We start from the raw sequence: 22,894 nt of genomic DNA, 5'->3' as shown, positions 1-22,894 counted from the left end.
TTCCCCATCCGCGGACTAAATTTGATATGAAGAAAATAGAATATTGACCAAGCGGGTATGTAACTTTAAAATTAGTTTGTCTAAAGGCTGAATTATGGGTCTATAACCTTGGTGAAATGAGAACCACCCTTCTGCCACATGAGTCAGTAAAAGATAACGATATTAACCGTTCCACTCTAGTTAACCAAAAATATATCCCTCTGGCTCTGTTATTTTCAGTATCCGGCAATCCAATCGTGAAGTTGATGTGATGAAAGAAAAAAAGAAGCAAAACAACAGAAAAATGAAAGTTATTCGTATGGCAAGCACAAAGTAAACCAATTGACTTCCCTAATGTTTTGAAAAAGATGCTTCCCTACATAAAAGTAGGCTTCATCAACTTTACAAATGGCGTCGTTGCCAGACTGCTCGTCTCTTATCTTAATTGGAATCTGGATAGTGGTCCATCCTTCCGGCAGTCTTTCCCTGTGACCATAAACTTGGCCTTGCTTTTGCGAGTCTAGCTGGTATTCTATGTAGATCGTTTAAATAGATAGTAAACGTTGATGTTCCTGCTTTTACATTAGTCATAATGAAACCCTTTGGGTATAGACATATGGCGCGGCAGGATAGGACGAATCTTTACTGGTCACAGCAGTTTCAGCGTACGCACGTAAAGGCTACTTTAGTTCCTGACGCCTGTCGTAAATATGTCGTGTTGCACTCTTTTACTTGATTCACTCGTGCAACCTTAGAAAATGAATGATCAAATCGCCCAAATAACCCTAAAGCCTGACTTATGTCTGTGTATAGATAAGGAAGTCTGATAATAAGGCATTAGGATGTTAATGGATGTTGCTAGCGCTCCAACTTTTGATAATTGAATATTCAACCTACCTGATGGCCTTCTAAATCTTTTACGTCCTGCCGTTTTGAATTTCTGACGACTGTTATGTTTGATAAGCCGTAATATCTATGCAGGACACCTCTGACTGTTGTACCCCCCATTCCACTAAGGTGGCAAGCTCGTTGCGACCTCGCTGCGACGGCGCTGCGACATGAAATTTGACAGTGCGCTGGTCGAACTTCAAAGATAAAAAAACATCTCTTACGCTTTCTTGTCCTTTTAGTCATGATTCTACATTTTGCATGACATTCATTATAAGTATAAAGTCTAGGGATTATAGAAATCTTTATTGACGTAACAAAAATACAGCGACTTTCGTAAGGTCTTCTACAAATCCAACTTTGGCCGTAGCGAGGTCACAGCGCGATTGCCATCTAGTGGATCGGGGGTCTTATTCATGAAGGACATAGAAACAAGACTACAACAGCCAGACTCATCAGACTTGCGTGAAGTGGTGTCCACGGGAGCATCTTCAATTCTACCAATCTCTCCGTTCCAATTGGAGATGTGCAGGGGGATTAGACATGATAAAACCGCGTCATGACCTTTTGCTACGTAATCCTGAGCATCCAACAGCGCTGATGGGGTAATTGGCGAGGGGAGGGGATCTTTCTAGAGCAATCAATCAGTCGGGTGGCAAAGCGTGACCTTTGTAGACCATCCACTGATATACCCCCATTCCACTAGGCAAACCTCGCTGCGAACCACCGTTTTAACAAACGCTCAACGAATTTCATAGATAAAAGTTTAAAGAACTTTGTTACGCTTTGTGTGTTTTGTTGTCTTTTCAGGCATACCTTTACCTTTTGCATGGTATTCCAATTATGAAGTCTAGGATAGCACATACAATTCAGATCGTAGTGAGATCACAGCGTGATCGCCGTCTTATGTTGCTTCCAACCTTATTCGACTAAGGCTGCGACTTCATGTTCAATTCACTGCGACCGGGCGATTCGACAGAAGGCTTGACGAATTCCATCGATTAAAAAAAAAACTTTTTACGATTTATGTGTTTTCTTGTCTTATTAGATATATCTTTACATTTTGCATGGTATTCCGATTAGGGGATCAAGGTTTACACAAATCGTACTCAGGTCGTAGAAAGATCGCCGTCTAATGGAATGGGGGCCTCCCAGACATTGCCGGGAAGTGGATTTTGTAAGACATAAGATCAACTTTCTAGAGATGTCGTCTCAAACGTAGTACGGAAATGTATAACGACATTGCACGAAACAATGATAGATGAAGTAGTGTCATGTATCTTTTTTGTGTCTTGAGGATATCATTAACCTTTTCAATGCAAAGAACGAAGTTGAATGTTACCCAGACTAAAGTGCCCTTTGGGTACTTAAGGTTTCTAGTATCGTGTATTAGTTTACCAACAATATATAGGTATAGACGTATGAACTCTAGAATGCCAACAAGTTATGTGGAGGCACGTACATATACAAACGACTGTTCGGCTCGAGAATTTCAAATCGTTATGGTGAGACATTAACATAAAAATAAGCTCATGTAAGGTCTAGGAAAAATGTTTCGGACCGACCCTGTAACCCCTAAATAACCATTTTTGGGGGTCGACTGCTGGCAAAGGACATGGTCTTTCAAATCTGACATCTGAGGGACGAAAATGTTATAGAACCGTTTTTAAGCACGTTCTCCTTTTTCTGGTGCAACAGAAAAAGTGAAATAAACAGAACCACCAAACCTAGGTCCTTTTTACAATGACACTCTGTTATGTTGACGGCCAAAATATGAAAAAGAGAATCCCTACCAATTGACCTTATTTTTTTCAAGACGTCAATCGGAATCACAACATTCATTTTTCTTGGCCTGAGGCTATTTCTAGTGGTAACAACCAAAGGCAGATTTGATAGTGCAATCTACGGTGAAATTGCTCGTCTGAATGCAAAACAGAATTAGCAGAAAAGACAGGATCAATAGATATAGTGAAGACTAATGCAACAAGATTGACACATTCAGTGCAGCATGGACTATTGTAGGAACCAAATGTCCTGAACAAATTGCCTTCAGGACGGGTAACTGCTACAGATATACTTTGAGGAATTGATATCTGTTTCGCCGGCATCGACCTCTTCAGCTACCTTTAACTATGCATACTCAGGCTGTGACTGGAATAGTTGAAATAGAGCTTTAAGTGTATTCTTGCTGCTCGCTTTAACACCACTTTGTTATGTCTGTTATCAACTATGCAAACCGTTTTGCTTTGCTAGCGTTATTCTTGTACCGAATGACAGCAATACTACGTTGAGTACATGTATTAGCTCGCCAAAGTTTGCCCTAGGTACTAGTATCATCCTGGATACAGTTGATAGCAATGCATATTTCGAATGATATTGATATTCAATATTTTTATTCAATGCTTCCACATTGACTTACATTGCAGGAAGCTAAGATATCGTAGAAAATCAAATTGAGGCCTGGTATTACCATTGGAGCTCATATCAAGTGCCAATTAAAAGTAGTATCAAGAATGATGATGCATAACGGTCGAATTTAAATGTATCAATATCCGTTTTAACGGTTAGAGACGGTTGGTAGGGTAATGTGACTCGAAGAACCAATTCATTGCGCCATATCAAAACCATATTCCCCTTTGACTTGTGGGTCATATAGGCTAATACAGCTTGCCGAGCTAATTATGATATCCTGGAAGTACCCTAACCTATGGAGAACTTTGTGAAGCCCCAAAGGCCTAGTCTTAATGTGCAATGAACCACATGAGACCAAGATGCATGTTTGTGTATTGGAAGCTAGAAACAGCCTGCAAGTCTTGGTGCTGTATAACAATTCATAGATTCGTCGATAAAGGTTAGAAATCCAGGTGATAAGATACACAAGGTAAAACTGATGAAAGACAGCAGATGCTGTCTGAAACGTCTGACCGTTTCGAAATTTTATCCAGTTGCTGAGTAACTATTATGCATTGACAGACTTCGTGTAGTTGCCGTATCTGATACTATATTGAATCTGGTCATTATCGCCAAATGAGGTTTTATACTTTGATAAGATGAAATGGCCTTTTAATTTGACTGGTCAGTAAATGTAGCATAAAGACCACATACAGAAGACTGCAAAATGTATAAACTACATATAGTGACTAACATGAAAGAACATTAAAGATGCTTGCACATATAATGAAATCCTAGAAATGCCAGTATACTTACGTATACGTACCTTGATGACGGCATACTTTCATTAACAAAAGTTGTGAAAACATTGGGAGAAAAGTTAAGAAGTTATTTGGACACAAGCATATTTTACATGTAAAATGCTTGCATCTGAAACGATGTAGCTGCATGCCAAAGAAATAAAAGCAGTTAAACACACACACACAAATACACAGATACACATTAACACACACACACACACACACACATACAAGTACAGTACACACACGTATAACACACACATAGACATTTACACACATGACCACAATCACACACGCACGTACAACATACACACACGCACGTACAACATACACACATGCACGTAGAACACACACACACAGACACACACAAACACAAACACACACACATACACACACACGCACGCGCGCACGCACACACACACACACACACACACACACACACACACACATGCACACATCCTACCATCTGTTGAAGCTGCGGACATCCTGCCAACGAAACCTCCTACTAAAACAGCTATAACATTCTACCCCCGCATGACGCAATAATTTCTACAAAATCATGATTTCTTTTCATTTATGCTTTCTCGCTGCGGATGAGCGTTCGCTCGGTCGTAATCGTATCGATTTGGTGCCATGGTGAATGCGGTCGTGTATGCTGTGTGACTTGTGTCCAACGTGCCTGCAATGTGAACGATCGTCTGAGTGCATTATCCCAAGTGCAGCAGTTTATCAGCTGCTATCTTTGGCCCGGCAAGGTTCGTGTAGTTGCCAATCTATCTGATGGTATAGAGGAGATAAGAAACCGTTAACATTCCACTTTGGGCAGCAACGTAGTGACTTAGATACTTGCTATTCCAAAAGCTTGCCGGACGAAAACCGATGATGAGATCTAGATCACACATATTCAAATGCATGTGCATGTGCATGTGCATGTTTGTCCTGCGCAGATATCTAAACCTTCTTTTTCATCGCTGCTGGATTTGCTGACTTCATGTACTTTAAGACGCATGGGTTAAATGCTTCTGTTTTAATGGGAAATTCTTACTTTATTACATCATCAAAGTAATGACACCTTCCTCTGCCTTAATGTGCTCTTGTAAGATAGCCTCTGCCAGTCCCTGTGACATTATTGCCCATAAACTCCCAACAGTCATCCTAACTTCGGTGGACCTTGCCTCATTTACATAAACCTGGTGGACCGGTCTAGGTTTGTGTCCCTTACTCTTGACCAGGTTATGGATTATGTAACAAAACAGTTCCAAAATTTTTTCACAATTTTTGGACATACTTGTAATAATGTTGGCCTTTACATTGTAGAGGGTTCTCATCTACCTTTAACATTGATCATTCTCATTGAAGCCTATACATATGTACACTACAACGGCCACCTGCCCCCATCAAAAAGTCATTGTCTAACTAATGCGTACGATACAATTTTGCGGTACTATGCTTTTACAGGAAGCCATAATACGGGTTGGTCAGATAGAAGTGGCAGAACATTTTCAGATTAAACCTTATTGAGGAAGCTTAAAAATACTGTGGAGGAATAGCATTCGATAGCACAGGTTTAACGTTCAAACATTTCATTGACGCCTAAGGCCTGTTGCTCTCTCCTTTAAAATGAAGTTTACGTGCATCTTTCAGCCCTAACGACTGGTAAATGAAGAACATAGGGCATTGGGTGGTCTTTTGCGTGTAAGTATCTTGGCTATTTTTGCATGTCTATCAAAGGACAAGGACACGTTGTTGAGTCAGGTCAAATCCCATAGTTTCACCTCAGCTGACATCAACTCAACCACATAACGTTATTATTACATGGGGGCACTTTCGGGGAGTTTCCCTAGAACTGCCATAGAGTGGAACTCGTTGCCAGCAAGTACTGTAGGATCATCCTCCCTCAATAGGTTTAACAAAGGTTACAGTCAGATGTGCAATTGCAAAAGATATGTGGGACAGTACAGGTCATTCGGTGCAATACAACCAGTTGCTGCTGCGTTGCGCGCCCGCTTAGCCGGCCGGTGTGTTACGCTGAATGGCGGTTACACCGGCTACATAGATACAGCTACAGATATAGATACTAGTATCTAGGTCTTCTTTGTTGCATATTAACACATTGCTTCTATTCGTCAAACCACATTAAGGGTTAATTTTGTATCAAATCTACGTAACATCGTACTGACTGGATTGATCTTCTCATGATCACCCCGCTAGCTACGTACCTCCTTCTTATATGAAGTATGCTCTTTAAACTTAACGGGACCATCAGCCTAACGCCCCGTCCTTTGCCGTTACATGCAAGCTGGTTTTATAACATGTGTACAACGGCCGGGATTAGAACCCTTGACCTCCAGGTGCTACCACAAGGTCCTTCACCCCAACAGTGAATAGGTGATAGGACATAAACGAAATTTTATTTAATTACATAAGTCTCATATTCAGTCCCAAAATGGCCTATGTCCATGCAATCAGAATGGGTGACAAACCTACATGCAATTGGATATGTGTAATATCAGCTTAGATTCATAATCAGATTCCAGTCACATATACCATGTACATAGATCGTGTGCTTGACCAAGCGTAACTGCATCTAAGTGACGAAGCTACGATTATATTATTGTGAAGAAATTGATACATTTTCAGTAACTAATTTCCGACCATAGATGGCGTTGTATGCTAATGCAGGTTTAACATCTTCTTCTTCTAATAAAAGTCTTTATCTTGGCTACAGTCCCATATTCAGTGTAAACTTTTCACGTCTACTCCATAAAACAATGCTTAATCACCACACCCCGAGGCATAACAGTATTTCACTGAGGAAGCTAGTGATAAAGAAGTATCATAAAGTTGCTCTCATTAGAGCCGGGAAGATAGGAAGGTCATTGCCAGTATTAATGGTAAGTAATGTCATCATCCACAGGGCTGTAAAGATATATCAGCGGCCAATGCCTTCTACTTTATTGGGTAACGCAATGAAGAAACTCCAATCCGTACTAAGAAACATGATGTTCATTGTGCAAAATTGCTTCAACGATACAACGCCGTAATAACAACCATTGCAAGAGAAATTGACTATCAACTTAGTTTCTCACGATTGTTTACTGTATTAAGTGTTAATACCCTCAGTTCTCTAGATAAGATTGTTAGGTAATGATAAAAACGACTAGAAGAGCAGTTATGTCTTAACTTACAATAGATTCTCTTGATTGTTCTCTACATTAATACGCTCAGTTCTCTAAATACGATTCTTGCAAATTATTTGCTACATATGTACGATGTGATGTTTAGTATCTCTAACGTGATCTTTAATTTGCTGTACAACTGCAAGCAAACTTCAGTTGATGCTAACTCAATATGGTAGCTTTAGCATGGAGAAATGGGACTGCTGTGTATGTGAGTGCTGCCCATATGCAGAGAGTAATCCTTTCATGCATTACCTGAGCTCTTTGCAATTTCATAGTAATACAAAGTAAATAAGCTCTTATTTCATCATCTTTAAGTTTTTCAACAAACATCAACTAAATCCTTGACATTTCCAACATTAAAGAAACACTGCCCAGAGTGATACAACCATAGACATGTAGGTTGCATGGGTATGTCCCACTGTGATTCTTGGTCCCTTTGCCCTGAGTCACATTGCGATCGAGCTAATTTGGTTGTCATCAAAGAAATCAGACGGCAAATTTTGAATGTATAACCGTCACCTTCTTAGAGGTCAGAAGCTGCCTGCTGCAGTAGTGATACTCCTTATCTGTTACAATAGAATACGCTTTCTTAAAGGTGAAGTATAAATCCCAAGTACATACATAATTCATAAAAATGCATAACCACATCTTAAGTCGGAAGCCTGCTGGGGCGATATGAAAGAATGATATTGCCACGGGCTATTCACTTGAGGCGAAGGGTTTTCTTAAACAGTACTCAAAGATAAAGCTTGTTGAGCTACCGCTTAGGCAAGATCTTAGATCCTAATCCATCTCTTGTTTTCAATGCACGTTCCTCAGATTTACCCTGAGACAAACTGCATTGTGAAATATCATTAGAATAATTCATACAGGAAAACTCGTAGATGAATTGAAGGAGCTGAGTGAAGCGTTTTTAATGGAAGACACTACTATCATTAGTAACGCTCCGGTTTATATTACCAAACATGGTTAGAACAACGTTGAAAATGTAATGTGCAATGTCATTTTTTGTTCCTCCCATGGCATTCCCTTTTTCACGTTAGATGCTAATTGCATTATTGAAAGACGCTAGATTGTCATCATTTTTTCTTATAACATAACATAACATATTCAACATAACATTACATAAAACAAAAATTATCAATGTGATTGGAGTTTAAAAAGAAAAACATGCATAATCCGCTTTTCTGAAAACCCAATCCATTAGGCACCATGATCTTTTAAAAAGCTTCTTATGCACACAAAAAAAGAAAGGAAAGAATCAAATATGAGCTAAATTGAAAAGGTATCTAGAAGACTTCTAATGTTGACCTTTCTAAAGGTTGACCTCTGCGGTACAAGAAATGTGACTGTAACTCTATAGAATACATGAACTGGCAAGATACTAGAAGGTTAAATGGTTAATGACGTCAGAAAAAGCAGACAGATGTGATTTCCACAGTAGTAAAGGACATGGAATCCCATTGAGTTGGCACCAGTTTAGTCACTGTCAATGCCTTTATGTAGATATTCTACCATGTATATTCTGTCTCTTAAGTGAAATATGTGTCGTGCATTTTCAAGGTTACAATAGATGACCATAAGAATTCCTCATACACATTTCCATAACGTTGAAGAAAATCTGCTCGAGTTGACGATAGTAAGGATACTGTTGTATGTATATGTTCACCCATGCATATTCTGATTATGGAGCATATCTCTCGGAGGTTATGATAAATGGGCACAAGCCTTCCTCATACGCTTTTCTATAGTGTTGAAGACTATCTCCTCGAGTTGGAATTAGCAACGTCATTCTCTATGTAATCTATATGTCTGAAGCAAAATCTGTAGCATATCTCTCGGAGGTGATGTTAATGGGCACGAGCCTTTCCCATACACATTCCTACCATAATGCTGAAGGACCCCTCGAGTTGGCACTAGTTATGTCACTGTCGATGTATAGTCTGGCACATATATCGTGTGTTCTAAAGCATGGCATATATTTTCGACGTTACGATGGATGGGCATAAGCCTTCCTCTTCTTACCAGAGTGTTGGCATGCCATCTCCTCGACTTGGCACTAGCTACATCACTGTCGACGTATGTTCGAGCATATATATATATTGTTTATAAAGCATGGCATATACTTTCGACGTTACGACGGATGGGCATAAGCCTCTATATTCTTACCATAGTGTTGGCATGCCATCTCCTCGAGTTGACACTAGTTATGTCACTGTCGATGTGATGTTCTACTCTATATATTGTGTTTCTAAAGCGTGGCATATATTGTCGACGTTAAGATGGATGGGGATAAGCCATCCTCACAGAACGTGCACGGTAGGTGATGAAGAAGCATTGCCGAAGGATTACACGAGTGGCTGCGGGGGCAGTGTCATGGCACAGACATCGCTGTCGTCTGTAGAGATCTGACACAGGTAGTTTATCAGCCAATACTCAGATATAAATCTCAATGATCTCAGGCGTAGGCAGGATCTTCCCACATAACTTCAGGAGACATCCTACATGTACATTTTCAAAGCAGATTCCTTAGACGTGATCCCAATGACCTTTCTCCCAGCAGACCACAGGATCTATTCGATAAGTCATCCGTCATACACATATATTTTTCCCCTAGTTTGGTAACGAAGGTATGTGGCCCTTTCTTGTGGGCCAAAACCTTTGAGTCAGGATTCAGTGAGCATCATGATGAGTAGAATAGAATATAACTCTTATTAACTAAATCTTTTAGTTCAATACCCTCTTCATAATGGAAAGTTCATCCATGTGACTTGTTTTATGTATGATACGTCATATCATAGGCCATGTGGGTCATTTCACATTATTCGAACACACTTCAAATACTCTTGATATAAGATGTCGAGAAAAAGTAGTGTCAGCTAGTTTCAAACTTCGATTTACAATTCCCCCAGGCTGCGACATTGGTCATTTAGATTTACAGCCACATAAACCTGCTGTATATCGTTAGGTACGATTTATTATAATCAATGATGAGCACAGTGTCAATAAAGATCTTGCAATTATATTTTCCTCGATTTCTATCACAAATCAATCATAATTACACACTGATGGTTTATTAAATGGTGTTCCCATTAGTCAGCGTTTCCTGCAACTTTGTAGTTTATAGGGTTTGACTTGTGGACGGAAACCAGTCACGACTGCACATCAATGCAATCAGGTGGATTCCTTCGCCGCCACTCATCATATCCGGATGGCTCCTCTCTCTGTTGTTTTGGCCGGGTATATCACACCTGTTTCTTCAGGGTCAGACCTAGCGCAGTCCATCATCGATTTTCCGCCTTCCCAGCGCAACAAAGAAATCAGAGCAGGAATTTCCTCCAGCTGATTATTGCCTGCGCCTGATGGAAGGTAGCTGCCTGATGAGACCTTTAGATCATGGAGTTCACCGGCGAAGGAGACCTCAAGGTGACCTAAGGATGAGCAAATTTTACCTTTATCATGATACCTCTACTGGTTACATAATCAGGAGGTGAACATCCTCATATATGTGCCTGTATCTTCATACATTAATCTTCAAAGTTTTGCAACCCTTAAACATAAAGCAATTAGAGAAAGTACCACAACAGAAGTGTTCGTGTGATAATGTTCTGAAGATATTACTAAGAAACCAAAGTATGGCTAGGTGTTGCTTATTGATACGTGATGTATATGAAACGTATACGGTTAGATTAAGACTGATATTGCTTACTTAATATTCACATGGTCCAGCTCCCCAAATGACCCTTAATGTCGATAAAGCGCCAAAGAAGTCATTTGGTCGTCATGGCCGATATCACACAGCAACGTTTCTCATTATATCGGGATCGGTTTTATCGCACCTTTAGTGCGGCTTCGTGATTATGCCAGAACGAATAGCCCCTCTGGGATTGAAGACATTAGCTGAGAAGCTACATCGGTATAGGACTGACATTTTTTTACGGGGCAATTTAATTCGTTACCTGCAAGGCACCTTAATCTTCGTTAATGATTGGACAAAATGATTGATCTGATTTCTAAAACTTTTAATTGTGCAAACCTGGTTGAATAGGGAACTCTCAGCATCAGTAATTGTTATAGTAGAATGTATAGGTTACTTAGAGGATCATATTACACAGCTGGTAAAGGCTTTGTATCGTAAGTAAAGTTTTGCAATCAGAAGATAAAAAATACATTTTACGAACTTTAGAGATGAGCTATCAGAATTTAGCTGTCGTTGAAAATGATGCTGGCAAAATGTATTTAGACCTTCACACTTAATTTAAAGACTTCAAGTCGAAAAGTCTAAAGTCTGCGCTAAACATTATAGCGGTCCTACCCCAATCCATAGAAGGTAATCACAAAATCTTTGCTCTTGGTGTCAGGCATAAATGTGAATGAATGTGCTCTGAATGGTACTTGCTAGCAAGAAAATATCATATTATGAAATTATGTACCTAGTATATCTATAATTGACTAATTGACCTTAATCAACACCACTATATGGTGAATTTGGTTTAATCAGAAAAGTGTCCACGCAAATTGCAATCTGCTGATATTAGAATAGAGCAGTTGATTACTAATGCGATTGGACTTACGACCATAACTAATAATCCCTCTTTGCCTGACGGAGCAATATTCAGTTATATACAAACATTCATTGAAGAAGATCAAAAAAAAGCTCCTCATGAAGTTTTAATCTCTTGGACGCCGTGTATTGCATTCTTTGCTGTTGCGGTATTAATGTCTGGCTTTTGCGCGGTGATGCACAGCAAATCGTGCAGGATATTAATGGACAAACCGTGTTCTGGGTTGGGCCATTATTTGACATCCTCATGAGAATGTGACCTATTTCCATGAAGAATGGGCACTGCTTGACACCAGGTCAGTACAACAAGCATAAATGGAAACGTTCGGACTAAAACTTCACTTGAAGATTTAAAAAAAAAGTATATACAACTTTAATATCATAACGTGCACGTACACAGAATGGTAATTATAAGCAAGTACCATCAGACCAAATGGCAGCGTAAAACTTTCTGTGGAAGAGTGCAACTGTGGTGAAACAGGTGATGGTGTGGGCGGCACAGCTACAGGGCGCAGTCTAAGAAGCTCTGCGATTCAAAACGTTTCCAATCAACTCTTCAGGTGGCAAGAGGCGGTGCTACAGGTTCGCGAAATGAGCAACAGTTTTAGATTCCTCATCAGTGTGCCCTAGGGAGACTGCCTTAATGATTTTCGCATCGACCTAACTCTGCGTTTTTGTGGAAGATTGACAGACTGGCCTACTTTGATATCTCCGCTGGGAGGAGATCGAATAAAGAATTTCCTGGATCGTTGAATTGGGACCAATGATTTGTCAGTTTCAGTTTTGATTCTGAAGCTTTTGTCAACCTCTCCTTAACTTCAAGAGAGTTGTGATTAAGTTTTTCCGCGACTGTCAGTGGACAAGTGTTTGGCTGTTATCACAGTTTTATGTAGATTAGTTATATTCTGTATGTCGAATCACTGATTGGAAATGTATTTACCCTCCAACGAAGTGGATACAAAGAAGACGGGGTTTATACTATTCCTTACTGAAGAGCGTCAACAGAAATCGAGATTGCATGATGCAAGATCTCGAATATATATAGATTACATGTAATATCAACATTTACTCTTAAGATATGATCCCAAATATGAGTCTATAACTTGAAACAAAAAATAAATAAAAAATAATCACAAATAAAGTTAGGAACTTGGTTAGGCATTAATCACAAGACGTAAGATATAAAGTCGTATATCCCTAACGAGTGATCATCTATGATTGTAAAGTTTGGTGGTACAACGACGCCCTTGGGTGCAAATTATTTACGTTCAGATGTGTTCCTTAGATGTGAATGGTCGAAGTTGCCAGAAAGGATTTTCTATTTGTCTGATCTTAACTAACCAAAAGGCCTTCTCGACGCTGATTGCTGGGCATAATCTTAAACCGTACAAAGCCCCAAATCTCTTTTGGGGAAAATTGGCCGACTTCTGCAGCGCAATTACGGATAACGAGCTATCACTGAGATCAACAACTGGCCAGGTTCACAGCAAGAAGATTGCCGGATGCGGTGAAAGGTCTCCGTTAACAAGACCGCAATCTGTGGGGAGGGAGCTGCCTTCTCCATTAGGGAGATCCCTCTGCTTGTATTACGTGAGGTATTTACTGATGTTGGTAATATATAAAGGTAAAGGGCTCAGCTAGTAGGCAAAGCCACAAAGGTTATACCGACGCAATAAAAAACAAGAAACTTCACACTGAGACTAATATAGATGCCATTTTCTTTCAAGATGGCTAATCATCTCATCGACGGTTGACTTAATTCAGCTAGGAACTGGGAGTCAGAATAAAGGGAGGGGTTAGTTTGTGATGATCGAAAGTCGCGCTTTCTTATGTTTTAGCGTATGTGGAGACGTTCTCCTGAATATGAAAATTCAACGCCATTGCTATATATTGAGCATACGACATTCTTCAGCTTCAAGATTAAAATATAACAAAACTACTTGGGCGGATACGTTATGAATAGCTACATGCATTTGGCCCTCAAATGAGGTAATAAACATTTGTTGACATTTTATAGAATTTTTAAAAATCCAGTAGATGTTGTCGTTGCTACATATATTGGCTTTTAAATCAGGTAGAATTCATGTTAAGTGTACATTTTCGGTTCCCTATGACCAAGAATCTTTGCAGCCAAAACTCTAAATCTCTTTTGGATTCCTCTTGAAGTCTATCGGTCCATGAATAAGGATGTTGAGCGCACTCATGATGAATGTATGAGAAGATGGAATATGTCATTATGAGCTGCACTTAACCGCCTCTTGAGGCGCTACTTAAGACAGAGAGTTTTTTTCTGTGCCCGCGTGGCATTTAAATATACTCCATCACCTTTAAAAGGCTTCTTCTGGATTTACGTTAACTTTTCACCTGGAGGAAAACTTGTCTGTTGTTTCAGCCCTGCGTAATGCATAAAACTTTAAAGCATCGGCGTAATACATGCACGTTTCATCCGGATTTTCCTTGCCTCCAACTATGTATTAATCAATTTTTTCTTCGTGTGCCTTAAACTTTAGCGTATTATATAGTCCAAGCATTACGATCGGAGACGAATCCCGTTCAAGGCTACATGTATCTAGGCCTCCAGCACTGGAGTTGTTTCTTACGTTGGTAAAATACTGAGGATCTATTAGGGTCTTAGCGTCATGAAAACTTTGTGTCTGGAAAGGTAAGATAAGGATGGCATCACGTTATTGTTAAGTTTCATCTACGTGTAGGCTCCCCTCTGGGATTTCTTCAGAGGATGATTTTGATAGGCATTTCCCTGTTTCTATACTCAACGTGCTGACTGTGCAAAGGCTTATAGTATTATCAGTGATTTATTTAATTAAAAGGGAGTCTTCAAAACCACAAATGAAGCGAGTTAGAGAGCATTATAGAAGCACTAAATCAAATGACATTTCATTTCTCTTTTTCAGAGTCTCTTGATATGCAATTTAGATTTGTACGCTAATCTCTTCAAAAATGATGTCACCGTCACAATCACTGTGGTAGCAGGAGGTGTTTCAAATGATGGGAAACTTTATCTTCCGTGCCCTATATTACGAAATACAGTGACTAATCATGTGATATTTTGTTGAGGACAAGATGAGGACACAAGTTTGCTAAATGGCACAGTTGCACGGAACAAAAAGTTCAGCAGTGTTTGGACGCTACCATTTATTCGTATATGTCAACTGGCATTATTTGTATGTTTATTTTATATTGTGCTCTATTTCGGTTTATCCCTGTGACAAGAACTTCAATGGAATGCTGAAATGATAACATCTTCCCGGTTGCACTCTATTGAGTGCTGATCGCCTAACGCAGATAGCCTACATCGCAGCTAATCTTCTTCCACAGCATTAATAAACAAATCAAATCAGGTACGATCGACTGTACATCTTCATTTTTTCATTGTGAAAACCTGATACATATCTGATCGAACAAAAAAAGTGAATGAATTTTTGCTTGTTATTTTCCATTCAGTTACATCCTAACTCTGCTGTCGATTTGAGTTTTCAAAATAATTGACGTGTTATAAAAGAGGAAACCCGGTTTTAATGCTGTGTGATTCTTTTAATTGTGCAGACCCTGGAAGATGGAACTATTGTAGAGTTTTAAAAAACATTGAAAATGACTCTCACTTTCTTACACAACGTGTATAATCTGCTTTGTTCTTAAACTTATTTATGGATGATAATAACAAAAAATTGAATATTAATCCAGTATGAAACTATCAAGGGTTTTAAGAAGTGTCATATGATGTATACAAATGCAAATCCTCCATATGATGCCACGGCAGCACACCCGGAGAGCCCATGGTTCCTGAGACTGTTCACGTATTGAATAAAAAGGTCTCTTCGTGTCATATATCGTATATATATAAACCCGCAATAATGCAATTGGCACTCTGACAAAATTCACGAGCAGCTTCTTTAGCAAGTTATTTACAGAAGTTGGCGATCTTGTATTTTGCAATAGGCATTACGAAAAGAACAATGCCACACGCAATACAATGCACTTGAAAATATCGAAAATCAATATATCGATAGGAGAACATACAGTATAATACGAAGTCAGATCATACTACAAGAGTCTTTGTCACCGATACCCTCTTCTCTTGAAGCTTGGCACAGTTTTCTATTCTTTGATCTTTTAGCTCGATGAGTTCCATTGTTTGACAAGGACTTGCTCCACAGCTTTCTGCAATCTCATAGGCTTTCAACATCTCCCGCATGTCTGTGACCTTTAACCTGATTCTCTCGCGAGTTTCGACCTCCTCAAGCCTTTTTGTACGCGCTCTCCCTCTGTTGTAGCACACAGCAAAGACGAGGACGTTAACAACAAGTAACGACGTCCCAACTGCAATCACGATGCTGAGTTCAGAGTAATTTTGTCCCTTGTCCTGACTACTGATGTTTGAACCGGGAGATTCCGGCCGCCATTCCCCTGTAAGTCCAGGAACAGTTTTTCCAGGAAATTGGCTTGGAGAAGCTGAAGTAGATGATATAGAAATACACGTGGTGCTTGAGCCGGTCACGCCTACTGAAGGCTTTGTCCAACCATCTGGACGGCGTACAACGAGGCCACCTCCGGTTAGAATGGTCTGTCCTATATCTAGAATTTGACACAATTCGTCTGCATCTTCTGGAGGGTAAAGATAGTTGTTACTAGGAACTTCCTGCGGATAGAGTAACTTTGGAACAAGCTCAATCCAGAAAGCGATGCGCTGCGGTCGAAAACTTTCTACCACCCGAGGTTTCATTCCCAAGTACAGGTAAGTTTCTTGACAACCACTGCAGTTGTCTATACTGTACTGCGCCCATTGGATGCTCTCAAATCTGTTCGGCCTTTCGTGGAGGAAAGTTGTGGCTTGCAATCTAGGTTGCTGGGGATCTCTAAAAAAGAAAATATTGTGGTCAGACTTTCATCATAATTATGGTTCTGTAAACAAAAAAATAGTTAGCATGAATAAAAACGTCCAAGCTGCCTGGTGTATTTTTTTAATTTTTTTTTTTTTCTAAATTCACATATGGTTCAAAGTATATTAAGTATCTTGATTACGTATGTAAGTTATTGTACTGGTTAGATGAGCAATGCTACCAATAGTACCATATAGCTAAGGAGCCAAACTTACCCAGTTTTAGCAAAATTACTCCAGTATGTCATCATGGCGACGCTCAACATAGATTCACCTTTAGTGAAATTCAGCTGCTGGAAGATCCCTTTTGGGGCAACGGGAGCACCAAAGACAAACGGCAGCTCGTCCCCATGTACCGCTCCTACCCATTTGGGGTTGGGTGTATTGATGGCCTTGTAGCTGTAAGAATACATGTATGTTGAGCTCTCTGTGTTCTTGGTTGAATGGAGATTTGCCACCTCAACAATCGGTACTGCGATCTGTTGTTCTGTGAGCATGCGCACAATACCGGCTCTTCTTGTTTCATTTGTATCGTTCCCCCAGTTTGTGTACAGAAACAGTATGGCGTCTTGGATCTCATTTTCTCTATATGGAAATACCTGGTTAACAAAGTCACTGATCAGATCCCTATATTCATCATCAGACAGACCGTTTTCTATTACAGCGATGCTAGGAATGTACTTATATCCGTCCTCTTCTGAAAGCCCAACCATGAAGTCATAGCTCCGGAATAGGTCGCCTTCAAGTAGTCTTCGAGGTTGGTCGGGAACAATAACACCGTCCACGGACGGACCGAACTTGGGGTAGTAACTGGACGATGGCGGTGTCATATTCTTCAGTAGCAGGTCTTGGTAAGGTTTGTTACGAAGACATTGCACAGTTTGAGCAGCGTCCGGTCGGCAACAGTCTAGTTTCTCAGCCAGCATTGTCGCATAGTGCCGCGAGTCTTCAGCGATAGCACTGGTACCTAAAGCCGAACCGCTCTGAATGATTGCACGACGAAACTTTCCTGGAGAAATGAAACAAATTTCCTCGATATTTTATACGGCACAAATGTGACGGGTGGTAAGTAATTTATAGAACGTAACTCATATAAATGTATATGTGGGATAAGATTCATGGTCTTTGGTATTATTGCTACCCCGAAATGACAATCTATGAACGAATATACATTGCTGTGTATGAGAAGAACTTGACCCCTACCTGCAGCTTTAGGAGACAAAGCCAGTAGATTAACACACGCCGCGCCAGAACCAAACCCTACAAGAGTAACTCTGGTCGGGTCCCCACCAAAGTGCCTGATGTTTTCACTGATCCAATCAAGAGCTGCGATCTGATCCAGAAGTCCGTAGTTCCCGGATGCAAACTCGTCCTCCGTGCTCAGAAATCCTGGTGAAAAATAACAGTCATCTTTAACTTGTCGTGTGTGTTGCTACAAATTGACGGGTTATTACAATCATTTTAAATCTACATCTGATATCGACAAAGTGAATCAAAATGATGAAATGCTTAGACACTTATATATTTTCCTTAGAACATGTCAGTCACTATTGGTAAAAGTGCAGAATCATAACAAGAAACTTTGTGATAGTGTATCTTACCTTATCTTATCTTACTGGTTTGCCTGTAGGGCTTACGTCCCCATCTGACTAGCATAACGGTATATGATCGATAGCATATCATCTAAACATTGACGTATAGTACGACACATATTTCATATTATCGGAAGTCGAATCTCAGAAACGATTTTTAGAAATCTCTTTCTTGCAATATTGAATAGGTTGACAGTTCAAAATCCTATATATATCCACCTAGCACTCCCAGTCTGTAATTGATGGTGACCACAACTACGGCGCCGTGGCTGGCCAGGACGGTCCCGTCGTAAGCATTTCCGGTTCCGGAAGTGTAATCACCGCCGTGGATGAACACCAGTACGGCTAACGGGTACCTCTCATCAAGAGCAGGACCTAAAATATAAAAGATTTCGATTCATTAGATATATCGACTAGTTATTGATCAATCACTGCTCAGCGTTGTCCATTTCAAGACCATGTAGCTTTCAAGTTATGCTTGATTACATTGTTGCCTCATGCCACAAGAAGTCTCGTAGTCACAGCTGGCATTTTTCCTGCCCTGAATCCTCACCGGTAACAACCACTACTAATGGGTCGTTATGTTTAATGGCCCATACGCTATTGTGCACTTTTCCTGGGGGGAATTGCTAAATGATCTTGGATCAACTTGGATAATTACGAATAGGCAGACGTTCGGTTGTAAAACTTTATATGGAGACAATGGCGGGATCGCTATGACCTACTTTTTGCAAAGCTGCACAGCGTCTACTTCTGGTACCTCTACACAGAATCAAACAAAAGGCTACCAGAGGTTAAATATAAGGGAATCATCGATTCCAATCGTACCTTGGTATGCATCACGACGTTGGTAGCATTAAGCAAGCACAACGAGCCTTCTGACATATTTCAATCAGAGACGATATTAATGCCTCGTCGAATATCGACCACGCCGTCCTTTAATCTGATCACCCCATGCCCCTTCGGCAACATAAAGACGACGGACCTGCCAATTTTCTGGTCAAAGATCAGTAGATGGTCGATGTGAAAGTCATTAAAATTTTCCCCTTCGCTGCAACTTTCTTGGAAAATCTGTAGGTGTAGCGAGTGCTCCTGCTATCGACCAACACCCCGAACTTTCTGCTCCTTAACTATTTGATTCAAACGTCACGGAAAAATCGAAACCTCTTGGTCATACCTATTGCCGCCTTACTGGTGCAAAGTTCGATTATAACAACCACTTTAACAACATTGACATCGACATTCCAGTATTGCAAGGTTATAGTTTAAAGTGAATGGTACTTCGACGATATCTATCTAATAGTATGCAGGTGCGTAAAATAATGCTAAGTTATGTGGAAACAAGTTCAACTGAAAGCAAAAGGCTGCACGTATGTAGTCAAGAACAAGAATCATTTGTGAATAACACCATGTCTCTAAGGCCAATAAAATTTGGTCCTAAAATTTGCAAGTCAATCATGAAATCGTGTCACGGACACCTCATGCCTCATAAACTGAACGATAGCTTTAAACTGAATCTTCTTCTTAGATTGATCGTGTCTCGTTTTTCTCATACTGACTGGCACTAAGGTATAGTTTTGCTCAGTCAAAGATATCCTTTAATTGGATATTGCATCAGTGAAACAAAGCAGTTTATAAGCAAATACAGCCCGCAAGGGCAATATGAACTGTAATTGTTGATTGGCTGATTTGTTTATTTCTATTAAAATGATACCAAACGATATCCCGTCAAAGGTAGAATTTAGAATGTAGTTATATGCATACAAATGAAAATGAAATACTTTGCACCTGTCCAGTAAGGTGGCAATAGATATGATATATTTCTGTAGTGTATAGCAGTTGCAATCTGTCAGAGTCGCCGGTAAAGATTCAGATCAGAGTTTGTATATTTAACGATATTCGTTTAAAGGACATTCCGAACTTTTCAACTTCAATTCACCACTTTAGATTAATGGATAGGGTCTAAACTTAGAATTTATGTATGGGCTACCACGTACCCAAACACATTCCTAGCATTCTTATCGGAGTTTCTGTAGACAGAGACTACGATCGGTATCTCTATCGGTAGAATCTGTGATTCTGCACGATCGCAATCATTGCCCTGACACATATGTATAAGATTTATTCAGTCCGACATATAAAGTATCATTTGATCTATTTATGTATATATATATATAATGTATGATCTACTAAAGGGCAGGGTTGTTTAGTGAGAGCATTCGAATGTTCAAGCTCATTCCGTTTAGTGTGTCGGCCATTTTGAACCCCCAAAGCAGAAGGTATTGATTTATCATAAACAACGTTTGGAAACTATTGTTTTCCGGCTTGAGATCAATATCTGTTCTGCAAGGCAAAATATCAGAGCGGGAGACAACATAATCCTAGTAGAAACTCTGGTGTGGAGGCGCCTAGCGTCTGGAGAAGTGATCGACGCGTTTCCATGTGAAGGTATTGGACCGAAGGCGATGAATTTGACCGATACTTTTCTTAGCCTAACGTTTCAAGAGAGAGCTAGATAGATGTTATAGTCATAGAGAATGGCCCGGAGCCAGCAAAGCCACTTGTGGAAGATTTACATTCCTTACACGTTAGCTAGATGTGTATCGATGTAGATGTCCAGGGATACGTATTTTACATTAGCCTCCGAGACCGAAGCATGGAATATATTTTCGTCGTGGATCCATATGAATTGCATTTGACAGAATCATTTTAAATAAATGGTACCTTCAGAACAAGTACGTACATCAAGTTATTAACAATCTATTGATTTCTTTCGGTCTCATTTTCAAAATAACCTTTTTATTTCAGTCGATTTTGACGAATTGCGCTTTGTACCTAAGAAATCAACGTCACACTTTATGGTTGTTTTAATTGCCATGCCTACGTCAACATCAATTTATAAACATACTTATTCCACAACTGCCTTTTATATCTCTCATTATTCAACATTTACAACACACTCACTTCTCTTACAATTTCTCGTTTAAGAGATACGTATGGTTGTATTCTATTAACTAAATTTATCAGAATTGAGGCCTTCAGGCAATTCATTTTACTTGAGAATAAGAATTATTGTTCCGACCTGCAGGTAAATGCGCTAGACGATGTCAAAATGCAATTAGCCATAACAATATCCAGGGCTCTTAACATTGCCTGATGCAACCTAAATTGGATTTATCTAACCCTTGATTTCATGATTCTAATATCATTTAATATGTTATGATATATTAAAGAAATAGGTACAAATAAAAAGACAACAAAACACACATTCGTTTTTATCTTTGAATTTTGTCGAGCGATCCTTCAAATTTTAGGTGACAGCGCTATCGCAGGGAGGTCACTACCCAAGTGGTATGGGGGTGTAGCGGCGTGATTTACCAGAACAAGAAATTTCAAGATTTTTGAAAGTCATTGTATGTTGGCAGAGGTTCGCTGAGGGTTTCCATCATAGTGCATTATGTGGAAGTATGCTATCAATTCGAAATTCTTAATCAAATTATCTTCACTTGTCATTCATTATGGAAGCAAAACGATTGGTTTGATACCTAAGGTACTAACCGTTGATAACAGGGCTGTAGATGTTCAAGTACAGACAATCTTCGTCCATCGTCTCCAGGAACGGCCGCATGGCTTCTCTGGCCTGGACTGCTGACGGCAGGTCGGTGTCCCCTGATGACGTCACAATCTGCGGACAGACGGGACCAAACTTGGTGAAGTCTCTCACCTTATCCTTGTCCCAAGCTTCTGGTTCTTGTGGTGGTCTGAATCGCAGGGTGCCAACCGGTGGTTTTGCGTACGGGATCCCCAGATACTTGTTCACTGCACGCATCCTGTCTTTAGGAGGAGGGACTTGTCTGCCTCGAAAAGATCCGTATTTGGTGGTGATAACTTCCCCAGAATTAGAGTCTGCCGATGCAGTCATGAGGATCCATGTCAGTACAGCAGATGTCACCCACATGGAATCCATCTTTACAGTGTAGAGCTTACTCTTCAGTGATCACGCCAGGTCATGCCATGAGAAGCCTGAAATAGACAAAAAAGTGTAATGAACATGAACAACAAAATATAACAATACATGGTCAACGAGTATGCAAATGTCCTGAAGAGATATTGAGGATTGTTTCAAAACAAAATATGATTATCTGCCTGAAAGGTTCACTGCAGCAATTCTAAAATGAGTGCCAAACAACGGTGCAATTATTACATTGACAAGGAACACAGATAGGGCCAAGGTCAGAGAGAAGATTAGATTCCTCGCTACCGTGAAATCACCATGTCTAGTCAGTGTCCTCCTGAGTGATCAACGAGTACTGCCTCTGCCGTACTATTGTGATTCTATCACCACATGTCTTCCAAGCTTCGTCAGTCATCGATCTGCAGACACGCGCTTCACCGTGTTCACCTTGAAGTACGTGTAGGCCAACATGGATTGCATTCTCAAAACGTAAGCAAACTAAAGTAGTCAAACCCACACTAGGTACAACAAAGGCTGGATCACCTTAGATGACCTTCTTTCAATCCCATACAGACTCTATGATGTTCAAGGTCTTGAGGACTCAGAGGGCCATCATAGACAAGACATCAAAGCACCACATCGAAGA

General features: G+C 40.0%; 1 protein-coding gene and 1 long non-coding RNA gene across 2 annotated transcripts in view; one reads left to right on the top strand and one right to left on the bottom strand.

Annotated features, from left to right (window-relative positions):
• LOC136423009 (uncharacterized) overlaps nt 1–22,894 on the top strand; it is a 68,124-nt gene that overhangs the window by 7,763 nt on the left and 37,467 nt on the right. The gene's annotated exons all lie outside the window — the stretch shown is intronic.
• Nucleotides 15,295–22,397, bottom strand: LOC136423007 (neuroligin-4, X-linked-like). Its single transcript, XM_066410986.1, has 5 exons — nt 21,852–22,397; nt 18,513–18,668; nt 17,905–18,090; nt 16,918–17,710; nt 15,295–16,678 (listed from the first exon to the last, which is right to left on the bottom strand). The coding sequence occupies exons 1-5, from the start codon at nt 22,258–22,260 to the stop codon at nt 15,862–15,864; spliced, it is 2,361 nt and encodes a 786-aa protein (XP_066267083.1). The 5' UTR covers nt 22,261–22,397; the 3' UTR covers nt 15,295–15,861.

Source organism: Branchiostoma lanceolatum, chromosome 17, assembly GCF_035083965.1.
Source record: "Branchiostoma lanceolatum isolate klBraLanc5 chromosome 17, klBraLanc5.hap2, whole genome shotgun sequence".
In the NCBI taxonomy this organism is placed as follows: domain Eukaryota; kingdom Metazoa; phylum Chordata; class Leptocardii; order Amphioxiformes; family Branchiostomatidae; genus Branchiostoma; species Branchiostoma lanceolatum.
The sequence above is the reverse complement of the archived record's forward strand: the minus strand, read 5'-3'. Positions and strand labels throughout refer to the sequence as shown.